Genomic DNA, 21,297 nt, shown 5'->3' on the forward strand with positions numbered 1-21,297 from the left:
TTCAAAGGGATGGCGAACCATCTCTGGTCAGTGAAAAATCTGCTTGTTGTATTATGAATAAAGAGAACAGAAAATGAGATTCAAATTTAGATTTTTTTTTTCCTACTCTTATGAATGAGGTGAAGTAAGATCAGAGAGATTCAGACACAATTACCGTGAGCCTGGGTGCTCAGTGAGAGCTGAAACCTGCCACATCTGGGGTCATAGGGACCTGAAGACTACAGACACAGGAGACAGAACAGGCATTTGCAGGTGTCCCCAAAACTGGAGCAGATGACTGGGGCCGGGGGGAGGGGGCAGGCTGGCAGCAGGCAACAAGGCAGAAGCAGCATCTAGCAGGTAACAGCAGGTTTCAGAGCAGAAGCCCAGCCACATGACTGAGGTTTAGACAACAGTCTCAGGAGTGGGGATATCGAATGATGAATCTGAAGGCTAAGTCAGGAGCCAATCAACAGAACAAGGGAGGAGCCAGGTCACAGGGAATGAGGGGAGAACCCAGGAGAAGCAATGTCAGAGATTTCCACTGAGCCTCTGAGTTCTTGGCCTTAGCTTCCTGACAGTGGCAACCAAGATCTGTCTCAGAAAGGAAGAGAAACATACAAGTATCAGAAAGCGGACGCACAGTGGAAGGCTGGAAGGATTTGGGGGACAAGAAGTTAAAGAGATCACAATGGCACGTGGTATCCGTAGCCACTCCTACCTCATGGCCTGAGTGGACTCACTCCCAACCTGGAAAAAATGGCCCGTTGACCACACTCTTGCCCTGAAACCCCGAAGTGGTTTTTATTGAATCACAGTACATAAAGTCACCAAAGGGATCACCACAACAGCCGTGAACTCAGAGCTGCAACAGAACCTGGCTCGGGGGCCAAGCCACCCCGGGAAGGTCTGCACCTCCGGGCAGGGAAGGCGCAAAGAGAGAAAACTCCTCTCCAGCAGTTCAGGGACCACGCTCCTCTGCAGCAAAACCAAACGTCTGGCGAGTTAAACATGCCTTCAGTGGGCTCCATGGTCCATCTTGACCGCAAGAAAGGTGAACAGAAGCGGGTGGGGTGGGTATCCAGCCCAAAGGCACAGACGGGGAGCAGGAAAGCAGACTGCCATGCCTCCTCCCTGGGAACAGACAGAAACCTTCCCGGGACACAGCCTGGGGCCCCGAGACGCGGGCTTCACGGGAGAGGACTTCCAGAGGCTGAGCATAACGGTGCCACGGACAGGGATTGCGGGGCTCCACGGGGCAGAAACGGGGCAAGCAGTGGAGACACGATGGAAGAGTGAGGGGTGAAGAGACCCCTCGGCCACAGCAGGGGCCACTGCTGGGCAGGGGGCAGCAAGTCCACTCAGTGTGGAGCAGGCAGCAGCCAGCAGAGCAGAGCCCAGACCCAGCCAGTGAGCCTCAGCCCCTTCACGTGCAGAACGAGCTCGTGAAGGTTGATCTTCCATAAGCTGAAGGCCTCCCTGAGAGAGATCTGGGCCCTTCTGAAGAGTGAACGGGTCTTCTGCTTCTTGTGCCTGCAGGAGGGGTGCAAAGGAAGAGAGAGAAGAAGAGATGCAGAGTTGAGACGCGCAGTGTCACTTAGAAAAATGGAAGGCGGTGGCTCTGTCAACTCACCACCCACCTCCCCAAGGGGACGACAGCTCCTGGCTACGTGATCAGACCACTGCCCAATCCAGGCCCAGAGGAACTCAGCTAGTTTACAGGCGTTTTCCAGGTAAGTGGGTAAGTACAAGCAGATGTTGCACACCTCATCAAAGGCCTGGAGGACCCACTGGGTATCACGTTTCAAAGTTTCTCTTTTTCCAAAAGTAGAGTTAATATTCATCAAGTCAGAATCCCCCAAACTCAAATGAAAGAGCTCTCCCAAACTTTCTAAGGCTAAGATTGCCTGGAAACCTAATCAAGGTGGTCCTGGGGAGCTGGGGCCATGATGGATTCCGCCCAGCTCAAGGCCGTCTGCACCAACAAAAGGACATGATGGAAACTGGTGTTTATGAGGATCACCTATTCAAGACTTTTGTTTGCCATTTTTTTTTTCTGGCCACACCACACAGCTTGCAGGACCTTAGTTCCCCAAGCAGGGACTGAATCTAGGCCCCAGCAGTGAAAGCACAGAGTCCTAACCACTGAGCAGCCACGTCCCCAGACTTCGTTCCAGAACCTCAGAGGAAGAGTGAATCGTGTTCAGCCCTTCCCTATGCGGTGGATTTTGCTGTAATCTAACTCAGTATTTGATAGGGGGTGCATGATGCATGTGGTGAACATGTTTGACCCGTTTACCAGAATGAGCCACTCTCTGCCTAGAAGGGACAGATGGCTCGGAGCTGACCAGTCCAGGCCTCCCCTCTTGGGTGGGAACACTCAGGCAGAGCGTGGGCCTTCCCACGTATGTGCTACCATCCAGTAGAAGAGCCTAGGACCCCCATTCCTCTACTACTCCCTCCCTGGGGAAGCACCCTTCCCTTCCGCATCAACAGCTCCAGATGCTGAAGCATCTGAAAAGACCTGAGATCCCGAGAGAGCCGGCTGGGGACACATGTCTGAGTCACAGCCATACTCGCAGGGAAAAGAACACCAGCCTCGCTGCCTGGCAGGTGCTGGGGACACAGTCCCAGGACCAGGCATGGATGAGATATGCGTCAGGGCATCTTGATCCCAAGTCTGGGGACTCTCAGGTGGGACTGAGACTATCAGAAAACGCTGCAGACTTTACTGAGCACAAGGGTCATGAGGAAAGCTTGCTCGGGAAGGTGAGGTCCCAGAACCCACAATTTTAACCAGCACAGGTGGCTCTCTTGGAGCTCCTTAAACACAGACCCGAGGTGTCAGCCAGTTCCCTGGAGCTGGTTTCTGCCCCTAACTTCCTGCAGGGGGAGGTGGAGACTGGGACGCTCAGGCCGGGCCCTGGGGGCTGGGGGAGAAAGCAGAGGCCTGCAGACCCCTGGGGCGGATCGGGGAGCTGGGGTGGGGGGTGGCGGGAGGCCGGAGCCCACACTCACGCGGCCAGTGCCCTGATGCAGCATCGTGACATGTTGAGGAAGGAGCTGGCGCTGGCGCGGGTGCCCAGGGCGGCCTCGATGCCTCGCAGCAGGTCGTTGGTCTTAAAGATGAGCAGCATCTGGCGCGGCACGCGGTTGAGGAGCTGGCTGATCTGGGGGAGGTAGTTGGCTGCGTGGTTGCGGATCTCTGAGTCCTGAACAGAAAGAGGCGGCCTGAGTGGGGAGGGGGGCTCGGGGTGGCAGCAGGCGTCCGGGCTGCCAGTGATCGGAAGGGGCTGTGGAGAGGCTCCGGGAGGGAGGGTCTAGCACAGTGGCCTCAGCAGCACTGGGAACCTTCCCGAGGGAGAAGCTCAGCCCAACGGTGTCGTAGCCAGACGAACCTGGACAGGATGTCTCCCCCAACTTCCGGCCCAGAACCAGACACAGCACCAGAGCCCATCACCGGGGGGCGGGGGGGAACAGGCCTCATTTCTACTGCCTCTGCCGTCCTAGCTCCTTGCAGCCGAGGTCACCAACGCCCAGCCCCCATACCCCCAAGCCAGTACCAACGGGGCAGGGAGTCTACCTCCCCACCAACCATCTGATGGGTCCAGCCTCTCAGCCCAAGGGTCCACCTTTGTGTTACTCTCCAAGGCTCTGCGCTGGCCACCAGTTTTCAGGCCAGGTCGGGAAGGACTCTTGGAAGCTGGTACTGGCTGAGTCACCAGTACTGGCTGAGGCCCCGTCCCTCCAGCCAAACCCAGGCTGGAGCAGTCGAGACCTCTGAGCTCCTGACCCCAAACCCAAATCCAAAGTCCTGCCCCACACCCTGCCTGACCCCGAGCCCCGCCAGACCTGTTCACACAGCCACCGCCCATCACTGTCCTCCAGGCTGGAGACAGCGTCAGCCCGCCCATGCCCAAGGTCCTCAGGCCCTCAGAACAGGATTCAGGGCCAGCCCTTGCCCCATCCTGGTGGGTAAGTTTCAGGGCCGGTTTCCCAGCCTTCCACGTCCCTGAGCTCCGCGTGGTTCTGGGCAGATAACTGCCTCCAGCCAGAGTCCTGAGTATAGAGCGAGGCTCTGATCCCGTCTCAGGCTCCAGGGAAGCAATGATGGCGATGGTGATGACAAGAGTCCACGTGTACTGATTATCACTAAGGAACGCAGGCACTCTGACATGCTTGCATGCATGGACTCATCGCCTCCTCACAACAACCCTCTTAGGCGAGTGTATATCCCCATTTGAGAGGAGGGAGCTGAGGCACTGAGAAGTAAAATAACCTCCCCAAGGTCCACAGCTAGTGAGGCAGGAGTCAAACCCTGGCCATTCAGCTCCCAAGCCTGCCCCCTCACCTCCAGGCTCATCTCACAGAGCGCTGTGAGGCCCACGGTCCTCCCCTAAAACCCGGGCATGCTGTGCCCGCCTCCCAGCAGAACCCCGAGGGTCCCCAGAGGCAAGATGTGGGGGGGCGCACAGGGCCGGGCGAAGTCACGCCAGGGCCCAGCGGTGCTGCCCAGCGCTTCGCCCCGAAGCTGCCCTCTGCAGCGGGAGCAGGACTCTCGGCCCTTTCAGACACAGCTGACAACTGCCTCGCTGTGAAACCTGAAATGTCCCCCAGGCAGGAGCTATCAGACTAGAACATCTCAACACGAAGCCAGATGCCAAGAGCTTGTCTGCCTCCCCACCTCCCGTCCCCCACTGCTTACAGGGACTAAGGCCAGATCAAGGCCCCGATCACCACAGAGACCCCTCTAAGCGAGGTCGGACTGGCCTGGCCACAGCCCCTCTGGACCCAAACGGAAGCCCCTGAGTCCACCTGGGCAACCCTGAGGGGCTATTTGTCAGAGCAGCACAGCCTCCAAGCTTGGCCCCTGCTGGATGCCTACCCGATTGCAAAAATAAAACTCTAACTTAGTTAATATCAACAGGTATCATTCACCAAGCACCTACTGAGTGCTACACGATCTCTTCCATCTCTGTGTCTTTAATCCCATCTATAGGCTGTGGGCACACCAAGATGCTTCAATCATGTCCATCTCTGTGAGAACCCATGGACTGTAGCTCTCCAGGCTCCTCTGTCCCTGGGATTTTCCAGATAAGAATACTAGAGCAGGTTGCCATTTCCTCCTCGAGGGGATATTCCCAACCCAGGGACCGAACCCAGGTCTCCTGCGTCTCCTGCACTGCAGGCAGATTCTTTACGGCTGAGCCATCGGGGAAGCCCGTAAGACCTGGCACAGCCAAAAGAAAAGAAATAAAAAGCAAACAAACAAAACGCATCTTGGCTCCATCCGCTTCTCTCCACCCCCACTGCCGTTAGCACAGTCTCAGGCCAAGGTCTTTCCACTTGCATCAGCCCCACGGCTCATCTTGCCCCACTCCAGAGAGAGATTTAACAGACGGAATCTCAGCATATCCTTCTCCTGCTCACAAGCTGTCAAAGGCTTTGCTTTGTCCTGAGAAAGAATCTGAACTTCTCCCTGTGTGATGCTCTCCCAGCCCAGCCCTCCACACGCTTCTCAGCCCAGCATGCCTCTCCCTGACTCTAGACTACCCAAGCCTCTGCCTGGTTGCTTTCTCCAAGTCCTCCTGTGGCTGATGCCTTTCTTTCTTTCATCCATCCGACTGCATGAGGTCTCAGTTTCGGTATGGGGGATCTCATTCCTTGACCAGGGATGGAACCCGGGCCCCCTGCATTGGGAGGTGTGGAGTCTTAACCACTGGACCACCAAGGCTGTCCCTGGTGCCTTTCTCGTCCTTCAGGCCTCAGCTTACGTGTCGACTCCCCAGCGAGGTCTCCCCTATGGTGTCCCCCCACCCCACATCATCACCGGCACCCTGCTGGTCTCTCCCTGGCACCTCTAGCCTGCGATCACTCCATTTACCTGTTTGTTCACTTGTTTACCATCTGTCTCCCTCTGTCACAGTGCAAATCACATGGAAGGCCTGTCTGTTCATCACTGGGATCCACAGGCACTCAGTTCAGCGTCCAGCAAAAAACAAACGTCTGTTCCATGAACGAAGTTCAGAAACTACAGGGAGGCCCTTTGCACGGGTTATCAATGAAGCAGAATTATCCTCCCTGTTCAACAAAGGAGGGAGAGGGTCCCTCTTCTTCTGAGACGATGTGCTGAAAGCTGCGTGAGCCTGGGGCAACCGGCGGTCATCTTTGCCACCAAGTCTGCTGGGGAATGATGTCAACTTAGTGGAAAGCGGCACCAAGAGACGTGCCTGCTGGGGGACGTCGCTGGAGACTCTGGACCCAGCCATTGTTAAAGCCCCCACCCCAAGGCAGCTCATGGGGCAGGACTCCGAGGCTCAGAGAGGCGATGAGAACCCTCCAAGGGCAGGCCTCCAGGAGAAGCAGGGGCCGGAATCAGAGCCCAGGGCCCTCCACCGCACAAGCAGAATCCAGTCCCTGGCGGCAAGCGTGAGCCCCTCCCCACATGGGCACGTGCAAGTCTGGACAGGCCTGCCAGCTGACAGCCTAGGAAGACAGGAGGCGATTCCACGAGGAACTGAGATGCCTGGGCGGGAGCTCACCCCGAGCCAGGAAGAGTGAGCCCCGCATCCGGCCCTGCCGCGAGGCAGCGATGAGCACGAATACAGAGAAGGGCGCTCCCGGGGCTGCATTGACCCCGGGGACTCCTGACCCCTGGGTCCGGACTCCCGTCCAGAGCCTGTTCCACCACAAACTCCATAGGACAATGGGACAGGAGCAAGCCTTTGAGCACGCTGTGAGGAAGCAAAGCCTCCTCCCCACAGGGCGCCCTAGAGGAACCCCGAGATGGGAGACGGTGCCCAGCAGGAGACAGCGGGCAGTGCCAGACTCACTTATGAGTCAAGTCTCTGGGAGGTGCCCAGAAGTCCTGCAGGAGAACGTGGTGGCAGCCTGAAGCCTTGTGAGAGCAGGTTGGAGTGAACATCACAGGGCCGGGGTTATACAGTCAACACGACCTACTTAATCCTCCAAGGCCGGAAGGCGGACACAGCAGGACACCGCTCCCTGTCCCCCTGCCCCCCGCCCTGGGACACTGTTTCTCCCACCCCCTACTCCTCGGGCAGGACCTCTTTAATTCTGCTCCCACCCCCCACTCCAGCCTCACCGCCCACCAGCGTGATCTCAGACCCTGGGTTAGCAGGGCTCCACCCTCAGCCCTGCCCCCTTGCCTCCTCGGGCACAGGGCAGGACCGGGAGCGGGGGGCACCCACCTCTGTGGCGGTGACGGGAGTCTGGCCGATGCCCCTGTTGACCGCGTCCCAGGACCGGGCCGTCAGCATGCAGGCGAACAAGGGGTAGAGGTCGCCGGCTCCCAGGCGCTGGCCGTACTTCCTCACGCTCTGCATGTCGGTCCAGATCAGCGACTGCCAGAGGCGGCAGTAGTCCAGGCGGAACTCTTCTGTGAGCGCCTATGGCGGGGGGCAGGGTGGCAGGTCGGGGGCCTCCTCCCCCCAGTGAAAGACCTCGTCCCCGCCCGGTGTGACCGCCGTGAGCAGGGGCGGGGGAGACCGTGACACCTGCCCAGCGTCCGTATCCCCCGCCATAGTCGGCCATCCTTGAAAATCTAAGCGTTAATCTACTATTGGGTCAGCCTTGGTCCTGGAGAGTGTTAGAGGCTACCAACGGCCCACCAAAATCTACACTCCCCTCTTCTCCCCATGCACAGTCTACCACCGGACCATCCTCCGTTTTAGATGTAGCTCTCTGCCTGAGCTCTGACCAATGGGATGTGTCAGAAGCTCCACTTCCAGGCCTGGTCCATGAAACGTTCCCAGGCATGTTCCTCTGAGCCTTTACTCTGCTCCTGGGGGCTGGCGGGCGAGACCCTCAAGGAGACCCGGGAGGTACAGCTTCGGTCAGCCCCTGCCTTCGGGGCTCCTCCACACAGCCCGGACTGGTGTGCGAGCAAGCAATGAGACGTCCGTTGTATCTGGGCCATGACTCATTTAGGGGCTGTGTCCACCCAAAACTAACATGCCCAACATCACTGAGCCTTTCAAAGGAAGCCCAGGTTTGGGGATGTGCGTGGGATCAGAGCTCTGAGCGGAGGAGCGGGAGACCAGCGGGGAAACCTCGCCAGGACCATCGGCTTCATGGAATCAAACCAGGACCCAGGGCCTGGGATTGGCAGGGAACGTCTCATCTTCCCAGCAGCAACACACGGCTCACTGGTACCAGCTCTCTGTCCCCAGTTCCAGAGGATGGAGTCAGGGTCAGCCAACCCCTGTGAGTTTCCCACCCCCACACCCTTCCCCACTAAACACGACCTTCTCACTGGAGCTGAGTGACCCTGCCCCCTGCCCCATCTAAGCTCATCTGAGAGCAGCTCACCTCCCAGGGTCTGGCTGGCCTGAGTCTCCCTGGGGGAAAGGGGTTTTTTTTATTTTTTGGCATCTGACAAAGTCGATTCACACATCCAGGTACAATCTCATCGACCCCTCGAAGCTGCTTCTAAACGAGGAATTATCACTCTCATTCTGTTGCTGGTATTCAGTCACCCAGTCGTGTCCAGCTCTTTGCGACCCCATGGACTGCAGCACACCAGGCTTCCCTGTCCATCACCATCTCCCCGAGCTTGCTCAAACTCATGTCCATTGAGTCAGTGATGTCATCCAACCATCTTGTCCTCTGTCACCCCTTCTCCAGAGGAAGCTGGGGCTCGGAGAGCTTGGAGAGCTCATGTGAGCGTGCCTTGCACAAAACAACGGCCCTAGGGGGTAGGGCAGCGCCCTCTCCAGCTACCTTGCCATCTGATCCCATTTCTGTGGTGGACAGGGGAGTTCAGCGGGCTCTGAACCAGGCCGGACCAGAGACTGGGGCTGGCTGGTGGGAAAGGGCCCTCCTACCTGGTACAGTCCGTGGTCCAACAGGACAATCTCCACCTTTCCCGTGTCCGGCCGCTTCCGCACCAGCACGTTGCCCGGGTGGGGGTCACAGTGCACGAAGCCGTTGACAAAGATCATCTCGCTGTACATCCTGCCCAGGTGACGTGAGATCTGCAAGAGAAGGGAGGCGGGTGGGAGCGGCAGCGCGTTACCACCTGCCTCAGAGACTTCTACTCCGGCCACTTGGGCTGGCCACCTTTAAGAGGAAGGCCTGAGCGATCATGGTGGAGGCGATGGCTTGAGACCCTGTAGTTCTTGAGTTGATGAGAGAAGCTGATCGCTAATCCGGCTTTTCCTAACTTTAGCTCCATGTTTGATTCAGTTGGAACTCAGAAATGTTGGGGGTGGTCCCCAGGCATCTGTAGTTTTTTAAGTGTCCAAGAATGATTTTAACGGATGGCAAGACAGGAGAACCGCTGCTTCTGTGTTTCCTAAAGGCTGTAACACCCACCTCTCCACACTTCCCAGTTCTGTTTTTTTTCTTTCTTCTCTCTTATCAGTCCCTCTTCACTTTGTCCCCCCAAAGCTGAATGCGGGTTGGAAAGCTGGGTTAGGGGTGGGGATCATTCTCCCTGCCCCTCCTCCAAGGCCAGGGGATGCTGGGCACCAGGACAGGTGGTCCCAGCATCTCCAGGTCAGGTCCAGGGGCACCTGGAGTCACATGCCCGCCCCACCCCCTCCCCTCAGGCCCCTGTCCCTACTCTCCTCCCCACCAGCGCCCAATGCTAATCTGATTTATGATGTCTGCACAGAAGAAATGACACTGCAGAGGCCATTTAAATCATCCTGTCACTGCCGCTCTCCCTGCCCGGGCAGCCTCCTTATCTCTACTCCCTTTTTATTAAAGCTAAAAGCCTTTTCCCAGCTAGGGAACAGCTGCTAAAGAGAGGCAGACCAGGCCCCACAGATGGTCTGTTGATGGGTTTCCATGGAACAAAGGGATGCTCATCCCAGGAAGCTGATGTCCCGAGGGCACACGCTGCCCTCCGTATCCCTTAGCCTCAGCTGGACCCCACAGGCACTAACAAACATATCCCAGCCAGAGGGGAGGAGGGGCCCATGGGGTGAGGAACACAGAATGAGGGTCTCAAGATAAAGACTCAAGTCCTTTCCTTGGCCTGCCTATGTGTGTTCAGTCATTTAGTCGTGTCTGACGCTGCAACCCCTGGACTGTTTAGCCTGCCAGGCTCCTCTGTTCATGGGACTTCCTGGCAAGGATACTGGAGTGGGTCGCCATTTCCTCCTCCAGGGGATCTTCCCAAGCCAGGGATCGAACGCACACCTCCTGCATTCTCTACATTGGTTTCTTGGCCTACAAAGTCCACTTTGACCAGGCCCAGCCTCCCTCCCTGGTCTCAGTCTTGTACCACTGACATTCCAGCCATATTTGATCTCTTTCTCTTCTCTGATAACCTCTGTGCCTTCCTACCTCTGGTAGGAAGCTCCTGGTTCCCCTTCACCTGGTTCACTCCTCTCTTCCTTCCCATCCCAGCTGAGTATCATTTCCCTGGGGACGCCTTCCCGGACCTCCTAGATTAAACGAGGTTCTCCCACCATACACTCTCATAGGATGCTGCAGACTGTTCCTGTTCCTTTTTTTTTTTTTTTTTTAACGGTGCTGTTTTTTGCTTTGTTTTCAGTTTTATCTATTTATTGTTGGCGGTGCTGGGTCTCTGTTGCTGTGTGGGCTTTTCTCGAGCTGCAGCAAGCAAGGGCTACTCTCCAGGGTAGCCCTCACCTGTGGTGGGCAGGCCTCTCATTGTCATGGGTTCTCTTTCTCGAGGGCACAGGCTCTAGGGCACGCAGGCTTCAGCAGTTGGGGCACACAGTCTCAGGAGTTGTGACCCCCGGTTTTAGAGCAGACGCTCAACAGCTGTGGTGCACGGGCTTACCTGCTCTGCAGCATGTGGGTCTTCCTGGGCCAGGGATCAAACCTGTGTCTCCTGCAGTGGCAGGCAGATTCCTTACCTGTAAGCCACGAGGGAAGGCCTGCAGTTTTTTTTTTTAATCACTAGCATACTCATTGTATTCTTATTTGATTAACAACCATCTAGCCCTCCTATGATGACTAAAACTGAGTATTTTGTTGCATAGTTTCATTGAGGTCTAAGTTCCATATCACAGACTGGCTCTGTTATCCATCCCCTTGCCTGTAAACAGGCCAAAGATGTGAATACAGGACTCTGCCTTCAACATGAGTGAGACCCTGGTCTCTCCACGTTTTTCAGAGATGCCAAGGTTCTCGCCTCTGATGCTTATCCTAACCCCATTAGTCTCCTCTGAATCCCAACCATGATAACTGGCCTCAAATTCAATCATCAAGAATAATTCTACTTTAGTAACCATAGTTGTCATCCTTATTAAAGGGCCCTAAAACTAAGTACAACTATAATCCCCATTTTGCAGATTAGGAACTGAGATTCATCAAAGGTTTCACTTTACCCAGAGCTACCTGACTGGAAAGAGGCAAAGCCAAGATTCAAACCAGGTGAGACCTAGGCTTCTAGGAACCATTATTCTATACCAGCTCACACCGACTTCCGCACTTCTCAACTGAACTTTGTGACCTTAAACAAGTTAGTCAAAGTGTCAGCTTCAGTAACATGGAAATAATAACAGTGCCACTCTCACAGATGACGGTCGGGTACATCACAGCATCATAGTGCTTGGAACCTAGTGTGACGTCTCCTAGTGCCCCTGATTCCTCATAACACTCCCAGAGGGGCTGAAGACTAGGTTTCAATGTACCTGTTTTGTTTTGTTTTGTTTTTTTAAGAAGTTAGTTTATTTATTTCTAACTGCATCAGTTCTGAGCTGTGGCACATGGGTTCCAGGGCGTGTAGGCTCGGTTGCTCTGCAGCACATGGAATCTCAGTTCCCCAACCAGGGACTGAACCTGTGCTCCCTGCATTGGAAGGCAGAATCTCAATCCCTGGACCACCAGGGAAGTCCCTCCTTGTGCCTTTTAAAGGAATGATGGAACAAGGGTTAAAGAGGATAACTGAGGTCCTGAGGCTCCGACTGTGTCACCAGGGCCCTGCTACCACGCACTCCGGCTCCTGCCACTTCTCCTGGGGGGAAAGGAACCCGGTACTCGGTGTCTGCTGGCATCAGGAACCACCTTTGCCCCATGTCAAGTCTCAGACTCCGGCTGAGATGGGGGGTGTTTCCTGGGAGACGGGGCCCAGCCAGAGCTGGTCCCTGGATGAGCCAGCAGGTCCCCACCTCGGCATTCCCAAGAACCCCTTTCAGGGAGGCTCTTGGGAGCTCTATGGAGCCAAGCCCTGAAGGGCCATATCTGCCAAACCAATTGCATTTATTAAGTCATAATTCATTTTTATTTGTCAAGGACGCATATGAAGTCCAATCAGGGCTCCTGATCAGCCCAAGATAAGCAGGGCAGCCAGATGGAGCTGACGGAATTTCAGCCCAAAGCAGAGAAATGACATTTCATTTAGTCTGAGCCGACCTGTCATGGGGAGATGTATGATCTCCTCGAAGCTTTCTGAAATCTTGCTGATCGCTGTGGGCCCCCTATTATGACATTGAGAGGTGGCCCTGAAGGATCTGGGGAATTCAGGCTGGGGGATCCTTGGCCCACGAGAACTGAGATGCTGCTACAGGAGGAGGAGGAGGAAGAGGCTGCCGACCGCGGCTCATATGCAAAGCGTCAGTCGCTCAGTCGTGTCCGACTCTTTGCAATCCCGTGGACTGGAGCCCGCCAGGCTCCTCTGCCCGTGGGATTCTCCAGGCAAGAATTCTGGAGTGAGTTGCCATGCCCTCCTCCAGGGGATCTTCCCGACCCAGGAATTGAACTGGGGTCTCCTGCAGTGCAGGCAGGTTCTTTATCATCTGAGCCGCCAGGGAAGCCCTTCCCCATCTGGCTGCCCCTACCTGGTATCTTTCCTTTCGGGGGCTGTTTCTGATGTTCATTTTAACCAGATTTCACCTGGACAGGCATACGGGGAAGGCAGAGACAGGAGTGGGGTCCAGGAGTGGTCTGGCTCCACCCTGGGGCCATCCCAACACTGCCACTGTGGGCACAGGCCACCTGGGGGACAAGTCACCTCCCCTCTCAGTCTGCCCAAGCTCCCTTAGCTGTTAAGGGGGACTAGACCCATCGATTCTATTTCCTCACAGAGCAACCTTGAGATTCAAGGTCAAAATGTGACTGTGTTAAAGGGAAAGCACTTGACGCCCTACACTATACGGCACAGATGTGCTTGCTTTCTATAATGAAATGTCTTATTATTTTAAACTTAGAGGAAAATATACCCATTATCACCATCAAAGAGTTAATTTTCAAAAAGTTAAAAACTTGACTCTGGTACAAATGTAGACTGAACACGTGTCAAAGGCTGTGAAACTCATCAATACAGGAGCCCGCAAGAATGCAGAGCTGGTTCAAACTGAGGACTTTGAGGGACTGGGTATTTATGGGCATTTAAACAGGAATAAGAGGCTAAGATCCCAGGATTAGATATAACACTGGTTATTGGCTGACCGGGCAATAAGGAAATCATAACCTTCGGGTTATCTTTGCTAGTGGGGGGAAGTTACTGGCATCTCTACTGGATAAGACCTAAAGTTGACATATGACTTCAGCCTAAGCCTTTAATTGTCAATAGCAGAGTCAAACAAAAGTACATTCCCTTAGATACTAAAAAATCCTCAGGTAGGTTGTTTAAACAAACTCCCAAGAGTGATTTTGAAAGGACAAAGTGCACACTCCCATCTCTAAATTTTGGGTAGCTTTTCCTTTCTCTGGCCACACTATGCAGCAGGCAGGATCTTAGTTCCCTAACTGGGGACTGAACCAAGGCCTCCTACATTGGAAGCACAGAGTCTCAATCACTGGACCACCAGAGAAGTGCCTCAGTAATTATTCTTATCTATCAGAGTTGCAGTAAACTGTAAACTGCCGAGAGAAAGGCAGCCAGTCCCCTCCCTCCTGCTCACAGAAGTACCGAGAGTCACAGAGGGAACCTAAGGCCATTACTGGGCACAAAACCCTCTTCATCCCTTGCATGTACTTAGCTCGATCACCTCCTCAAGAACAAATAATTCTAAATAAGGCTGCAGTGAATGTGGGAGAGCATGTATCCTTTCCACACTGATTTCCTGTCCTTTGGATGTATACCCAGAAGTGAAACTGCTGGATTATACAGTAGATCTATTTGCAGTGTTTTGAGGAACCTCCATATGGTTTTCCATAGTGGATGCACCAACTTACATCCCCACCAACAGTGCACAAGGGTGCCCTTTTCTGCACCTCCTCACCAAAGCTGTTTTCTCTTGTCCTCTTGATGACAGCCATTCCAGCAAGTGTGGGGTGATCTCTCATTGTATGGTTTTTATTTGTATTTCCCTGACAATCAGTGGTGGTGAACACCTTCTCGTGTTCCCCTTGGCCATCTGTACATCTCCTTGGGAGAAATGTGAGTTTTTCTCTAAGGCTGCCCCTTACCCTATTAAGGGCAGTTATCTGCATAAAGACCAGAGTCCCACCTTTTTCCAATGGCAACAGTTGACACTTTGTGCCATCCACCATTTCAGGCAAATTATCTGGACTCACAGCCACCTCTGCAGTAGACAGGTGAGGGAAGCGAAATACAAAAAGAGGAGGCAACTTGGTCACCTGGCCAGCAGTCAGTGAAACCAAGATCCAACCCAGGCAGCCTGGCTCTGGGGAACACAGTTTCAATCACCCATCCTTTCTGCCTCTGCACTCATGGGAAAGCTCCTTACTGGAGGCAGAAACTGTGCCAGAAATCCTCTGCAGGTCCCCACAGCAACCAAGAAAGCATTCCATTTGGAGAAAAGAGTCACAGTGGGAAATCCAAGGCTGTTTGTCTAACCAAAAATACGCTGTTAACTAAAGCCATAGTACAGCTCTTTTTAGGGAAAAAAGAAATCAGTGACAAGTTTTTAACTGTTCCATGTAAAAAAGAATGTGCCACTCACATAAGTGATTTCAGTAATTACACAACCCCTTTATGTTTCTAACAGTAGGGAGGGGAAAAAAAAAAAAAGAAATCTATTTTTTAGAAAAAGTCTGAGTAAAGAATTAAATTAGTAAATAATATTTAAATCAAAGAATTATTTCTGGATTTTCCTCAAAACTTGAACTGGTTGAAAGTACTTTAATTATTCTATAATTGCATGGATTAATTTATTCCCAGCCCCCAAAGGAAAGTCTATGTTCTTGGGAGTGTCATGGAAGTAATGCCAAGATCTCCGAAAGAAACAGGAAGTCAGTGTTGCAGGATATTAATAATCACACAAGTAGCCCGATATTAAGTATAAGGAGGTTAATAATTCAAGCACTCTTTGCCCTTCCCCTGGTGGCCACCCAGGCTTCTAGAGGGAGAACCAAAGCCTCCAGGGCCAGACTAGACAACTGCCCCGAGCATTTTACCCTCTGCCTCAATCCCACCCCTGGGATATATAAGCCTCAGCTCCTCACTGCTTCCCATTCACAGAGTGGTCAATCTTGGGCCAGAAAACACTGCGATGAAGTCTCTGAGAGTGAAGACAGTGGGACCTTATTCAGCCACATGTGGCTGGGAGACGTAGTGAGGAGGACAGAGGACCTGGGTTCATTGACAGGAACCTGGGGGAGTTTCTCTCATCTTGGAGCCTCCAGGAGCCTCTAGACTCAGCTTGAACCGGGACAGCACTTGAAAGCCAGGGCGTGGCATATCCACAGGCCAATAAGGGCTCCCAGCTAGTGAGACTCACAGGGTCCTGGCTACCAGTCGGACAGGGAGTGGATCCAGGGGCCATGGCTCCAGAGAAGACACAGATATCGACCTCTGACATCCCTGCCGTGGGCGGCAGTTCACTCCGAAGAAATATGTGTCCACATCCATCCACCCTACCTAGGTCAGTATAAAAAAACTGAGCAAAGAGTTTTTCCCTAAATTTCCCCCTTCTTTTGGCAAATACTTTATTGCCAGAATTCCAACAAGATAGGCTGTGCTGAGCATGGACTGTGGGCCCTGCCCTGCCTGCTTCACGTTTCAATCATCAAACAATCCAACACTTGTTTTTTTTTTTGGTTGCACCACAGGGCCTATGGGACCTTAGTTCCCTGACCAGGGATCAAACCTGTGCCCCCTGCGATGGAAACATGGAGTCATAACCACTGGAAGCACGAGTCTTAACCACTGGACCAGAAAAGTCCCTGATACTCTCCTGTATCCACTTCACAGCAGGCATCTGAGGCTTCCCAAGGGTGATGCGCACCGCCAAGGCAACACAGTTCTTAAGCAGCGGAGCCAGCACGAGAATCCAGAAAGGCCAATTCCAAAGCGATGCTGTTCCCACTCGTGACACCCCTGCTGTTGGGGAAATGAGTCTCCAGGAGCCCACTTGGGCATCTAGACCCCTCCAACGTCCCCAAGCTTCTAATGACTTGGGGTGAGAGGTCACAGAGGGTGGACGATGGGAGGAGATGTTTTCACTCTAGTGATTTCAGTTATTCTTGTTGTTTGGTCACTCAGTCATGTCCGAGTCTTCTGCGACACCAAGGACTGTAGCCCATCAGGCTCCTCTGTCCATGGAAATTCCTAGGGACGAGTACTGGAGTGGGTTGCCATTTCCTTCTCCAGGGGTCTTCCTGACCCAGGGATCAAACTCACGTCTCCTGAACTGGCAGGTGGATTCTTTGCCACTGAGCCACCAGGGAAGCCGAGTGATTTCAGTAACCAGAGTCTTTGTGCCTCTCCAGCTTCTCCTCCCTGGTCTTCTGAGTGCCTTGTACCACAGAGTCAGAGAGGCCCACCAAACGGGAAATGATGCTGAGCACTAAGGCAGAGTCCTGAACAATGCGAGCTGGAATCGGGGGACAGGAGGAAACCCTTGGGCAGTATGGCTTTTAGAAACAGGAAAGAGCGTCACCAGTGCTCAACCAATGACCACTGATGACCCCCGAGTCTACACACTCATGGACAGCAGAGGTAGGTGGACAGAAGCGAAGTGAGATTCTCAGAGATTCTATGGAAGAAGATGTGCCTCTGTGACTAATAACATCATATATTATAAATGACTTTTTTTTTTTTATAGAATCTCACAGCCTGCAAGAGCTGCACAACCACCCCACGAAGGAAGTACTGTTATGCCTACAGTTGTATAGATGAGGAAACCCAGGGGCACGTGGCCAATAAATGACAGAGCCACGCACACCCCTGGGGGGGCCCGACTTTGAACCCTCTGCCCCGCCGGCCACACGCCCAGCCTCGGTGACAGCTGGCCAGCCCACTTCTCCCACACTCTGTCCACACCTCTCCTTTGGCACTGATATGCCAGGCCTGCGCATAGTAGGTACTCAAGAAACATCTGCTGGAAAACACGTCTGAGATCTTTCCACTGCTTCTCCAGTGACATGGGATGGAAAGACTACCCGGAAAGAAGAAATGTGGCAAGGGCAATCAGCTACACATGCAGATGGAACCCAGGCACTGACTGTCTTCCTTCACCAGCCCAACAAAAATGACTGTGAAAAAGACTAAAAAGGCCGAAACGCCCCACAATGGAGAGTAGAAGGGCCAACAATGGCAGGCAAAGAGATCAGCAAGGCTATGTTTGCAGGGGGGAGCGGACAGCCACTGAGAAATGCCTCAGCAGGCGACAGTGGGGAAGTTGATGACGGCTGCCTCAGAGACCAGAGAGGCCAGCCCAGTGGGGCCCCAGCACCTCTGAGACACAGGCTGGGGGTGCAAAGTAAGAGCCAAACCTCCAGATCCCCTTCCGATCCCGATGGAAGGTAAGATTTGCTCTCTGGAGCGGTAAAAAGACAGACTCTGCCACACACACCACAGACCAGAGGGCCACCCCGAGGACAGAGGACCCGGCCCAATTCCACATAATGACCACTGCGGAGCACTCGGCCCTCTTTCCCCAGCAGGCTCCTGGGCCTCTGGAGTGGACAGGCTGGTGGTGTCTCTTGCAAGCCCCTCATCTCTGCGTCCAGCTCATCCTTCTCGAACTGTGCATGTCGGCCTCCAGTCTTCACTTCACCCAATCCCAGCTCCTGACTTTGTCACCTTTCTCTCAGCTAATTTCCCACAAATTCAATAGGGCCTCGGCCCAGGTAGGGTCTTAAAAACAGACTCACTGAAATCCAATTAACCTTCGATAAAGGCCCTGCAATCAATAGTCATCCTGTGGCTTGAGGAGGCTGCATCCAGCCCGGGCAAGCGCGCTCCTGCATGACCTTTATTCTTAATGAAATCAATGACAGTCACTGTCACCAGCTCTTAAAGTGACTGGCAAATATGATCACCGGGTCAGGCCCTCAGTAATATGCTGCTTCTGGACTCAGAGCAGGGACAAACGAGGGCCCCTGCAGGCTGCGGGCACCGGAGCCCACATGCCGGCCAGAGAGCACACCGGGCAGGGCCGCCACGTGCCTGGAAGCACACAACAGCAGCGGTGAGGCCTGAGGGCCCACCTGGGGCAGCCAGGGACCCCCCTGGGCCTGTGGCAGGGGGCTCCTGAACTCCAGTGAGTGTCTGAACCACCTGGAGAGTCTGTTAAAATGCTGATTTCTCGCAAGCCCGCCCACCCCAGACTCTGATAGGTCAGTTTGGGATAGGGCCCAGGAAACTGCATTCAGGTCTTATCTCCCAGGAAGCCGAGAGTGGCTCTTCTATAAACATCTGAGCAGAACAGACCCTTAAGAATCCAGCTAACCCAACACCTCCAGTAAGCATATTGAGGCCCAGAGAAGGAAGTAATTTGTCCAAGGTCACACAGCGGGCCACCAGCAGAGACGGAGCCTGAACCCAGGTCTCTGGCCTGCTAACATGGTGTTTTCTTAGCAGAATCTATCAGGAACTGGCCACTTAGACGGGTCTTCAGGTCCTCACATACGAGGCCCAACTGGGCTGGCGTGTGGTGGGGTGAGGGGGGCCTCTCCAAGTGGAGTGGGGACGACTAACAAGTGCTGGAGGGGCCTGCAGCTCTCCCCACCTCCCTTCAAGAGCAGTTACCCCAGAGCCACTTCCTGCTGAGCCAACAGCTTGTAGCAGCCACGATGCCACTAACCACCCTTCCCCGCAGGATCGTGGTGAGCTCTGCCTCTGGTCACTCCCCCCGTCCCCTGCACCTCCCTCCCCAAGCGACACTCAGCAAGACAGTCCTCAGCAGGGACAGTCACGCCAGGGACAGGCCCACTCAGACCCACAGTCCTAGGGAGGCTTCGGAACCTCAGAAGTTTGTTAGAAAATTCCAGTCACGTGGAGTCTTTCATGCTACTCACAAATACACACACACACACACACACACACACACACACACACTCCACTAGTCTTCCATGAGGCCTGTGGCTTTGATGTTGATTGGGAATCAGGAAATTAACCTAATAATAGGTTAATTTCTGCACAGCAAGGCCTGTTCCTCTTCTACTCCCAGCATCACGGATGGTCAGCAGGGCACATGGCCCACCGCCCACGGCCCAGCCTAAGGTTCCAGTGCAAGGACTGAATGACATCATCTCAGAACACGACCAAAGAGCCTCCCAGGTCATGTAAACCATAGAAGCCAGGGGCAGGGGCTTAAGGGGAGAAGGAATTAAGACAGTATGGTATTATCAGAAGGACAGACCTACAGACCAAGAGAAGAGAACAGAGCCTCCAGAACAGACCCACAGCGGCTTGATGACAAAGATGCCAGGTCTAAACTACTACGTGCTATGATACCATGAGCATGAAGTTCAGGAGGTCAGTGAGGGAGAAGGTGCGGCCTGGTGACAGAAGTCAGAACAGCGGTGGCTCTGGGGGCAGTAAGAAGGGTGTGGACTCTGAGGGGGCATGAGGGGCCTGCCAGGGGGCTAGAAATGGCTTGTGTCTTTGCCCAGCTGGTGAGTACATGCGATGTACATATGACAATACACGGAGGTGTTCCACGAAGATGAGACCTCATGTAAATTACCTTCCCTCCCTGAGTCTCTGATTCTTCATCCCTAGAATGGAGACAAGACCTCCTTCCCTCCTAAGATTGTGACACAGAATGAGCCTGGCACCCAGAGTCAGGCAGTGGGTAAACATCAATGGTCAAGGGAGGTAAAAGAGAGAAAGGGCAAGCCACAGGGATGATGTGACAATGAAAACAGCAACAACCATCAACTAGATACCAATTTGGAGCTTTAGCCACGCACTAAGAGGGTGAACCTAGTGCTCTAGAAAATGGAACAATGCTTGTATGAACTTGATGTGAGCTAGAGAGAGGAGGGCTGCATTCGGATGGTGCCCTGGGAGCTGGCAAAGGTTCCATCAGTGTTCCAACTCCTTCTTCGAGGAGTTACTGGTGTGGCTGGCAGCCAGCTGGACTCAGGTTCCCCTGCAGCCCCCGGCAGAGATGCCTGGGAGGGGGATGGAGAAGGTGGAGGAGAAAGGACTCGGAACTCATGCTAACCTGGCTTCGGCTCTTGACTGTCCCTGCTAGCGCTGTGATGTTGGGCAAGCTATTTAACCTCTCTGAGCTTCAGCTTCTCATCTAGAAATGGGGTTAATGAGATATCCTTAACGGGGCATCTGTAAGGATTATATGTTGTCACATGTTTGGTACATATTAGTTGCTAATAAAAAGCAGAGACATTACTTTGTCAACAAAGGTCCATCTAGTCAAGGCTATGGTTTTCCCAGTAGTCATGTATGGATGTGAGAGTTGGACTACAAAGAAAGCTGAGCACAGAAGAATTGATGCTTTTGAACTGTGGTGTTGGAGGAGACTCTTGAGAGTCCCTTGGACTGCAAGGAGATCCAACCAGTCCATCCTAAAGGAAATCAGTCCTGGGTGTTCATTGGAAGGACTGATATTGAAGCTGAAACTCCAATATTTTGGCCACCTGATTAGAAGAGGTGACTCATTTGAAGAGACCCTGATGCTGGGAAAGTTTGAGGTCAGAAGGAGAAGGGGATGGCAGAGGATGAGATGCTTGGATGGCATCACCGACTCAATGGACATGAGTTTGGGTAAACTCCGGGAGTTGGTGATGGACAGGGAGGCCTGGCGTGCTGCAGTCCACGAGGTCGCAAAGAGTCAGACACGACTGAGCGACTAAACTGAAATGAACTGAGCTGCTAATAATAATTATTGCTATTGTTTTTCCCAGACCACTCTGATATCAGCCTGTCAGACTTTGCACGTTCACAGAAAATAAAAATCAACACTCTACTCCAGCCTTGCCTCATAGAGGTCAACCCAGGGCATGAGGCTGGCTTAATTTGTCTGCTAATTCATAGGATGTCCACCAGAGTCTGCTCTGCACAGAATGCTGGCCTTATCTGCAAAGCTGATTCAAGAGGGTTGGAAGCAGAAGCTGTCGAGCCCAGGCCCCCAGAGGACATCACCCAGCCCCAGCTCCCACCAGCCACCTCCAGCCTTCTCCCAGGTAGCCTCACTCAGCCAGGAGCAAGCAATTACATCA

At 53.6% G+C, this 21,297-nt stretch overlaps 1 protein-coding gene across 3 annotated transcripts in view; it reads right to left on the minus strand.

Moving 5' to 3' along the window:
• Nucleotides 1-758: 758 nt before the first annotated feature.
• ADCK1 (aarF domain containing kinase 1) overlaps nucleotides 759-21,297 on the minus strand; it is a 127,456-nt gene continuing 106,917 nt past the window's right edge. For all 3 annotated transcript variants that reach the window (XM_043920531.1, XM_043920533.1, XM_043920532.1), the window contains 4 exons: nucleotides 8,826-8,975; nucleotides 7,191-7,388; nucleotides 2,998-3,191; nucleotides 759-1,512 (listed from right to left, as the gene is read on the minus strand). In XM_043920531.1, the coding sequence (XP_043776466.1) occupies nucleotides 1,341-1,512; nucleotides 2,998-3,191; nucleotides 7,191-7,388; nucleotides 8,826-8,975 (714 nt within the window). In that variant the 3' untranslated portion in view covers nucleotides 759-1,340. The remainder of the gene's footprint in view (nucleotides 1,513-2,997; nucleotides 3,192-7,190; nucleotides 7,389-8,825; nucleotides 8,976-21,297) is intronic.

The sequence above is a fragment of the Cervus elaphus genome, chromosome 12, assembly GCF_910594005.1.
Source record: "Cervus elaphus chromosome 12, mCerEla1.1, whole genome shotgun sequence".
Lineage (NCBI taxonomy): Eukaryota > Metazoa > Chordata > Mammalia > Artiodactyla > Cervidae > Cervus > Cervus elaphus.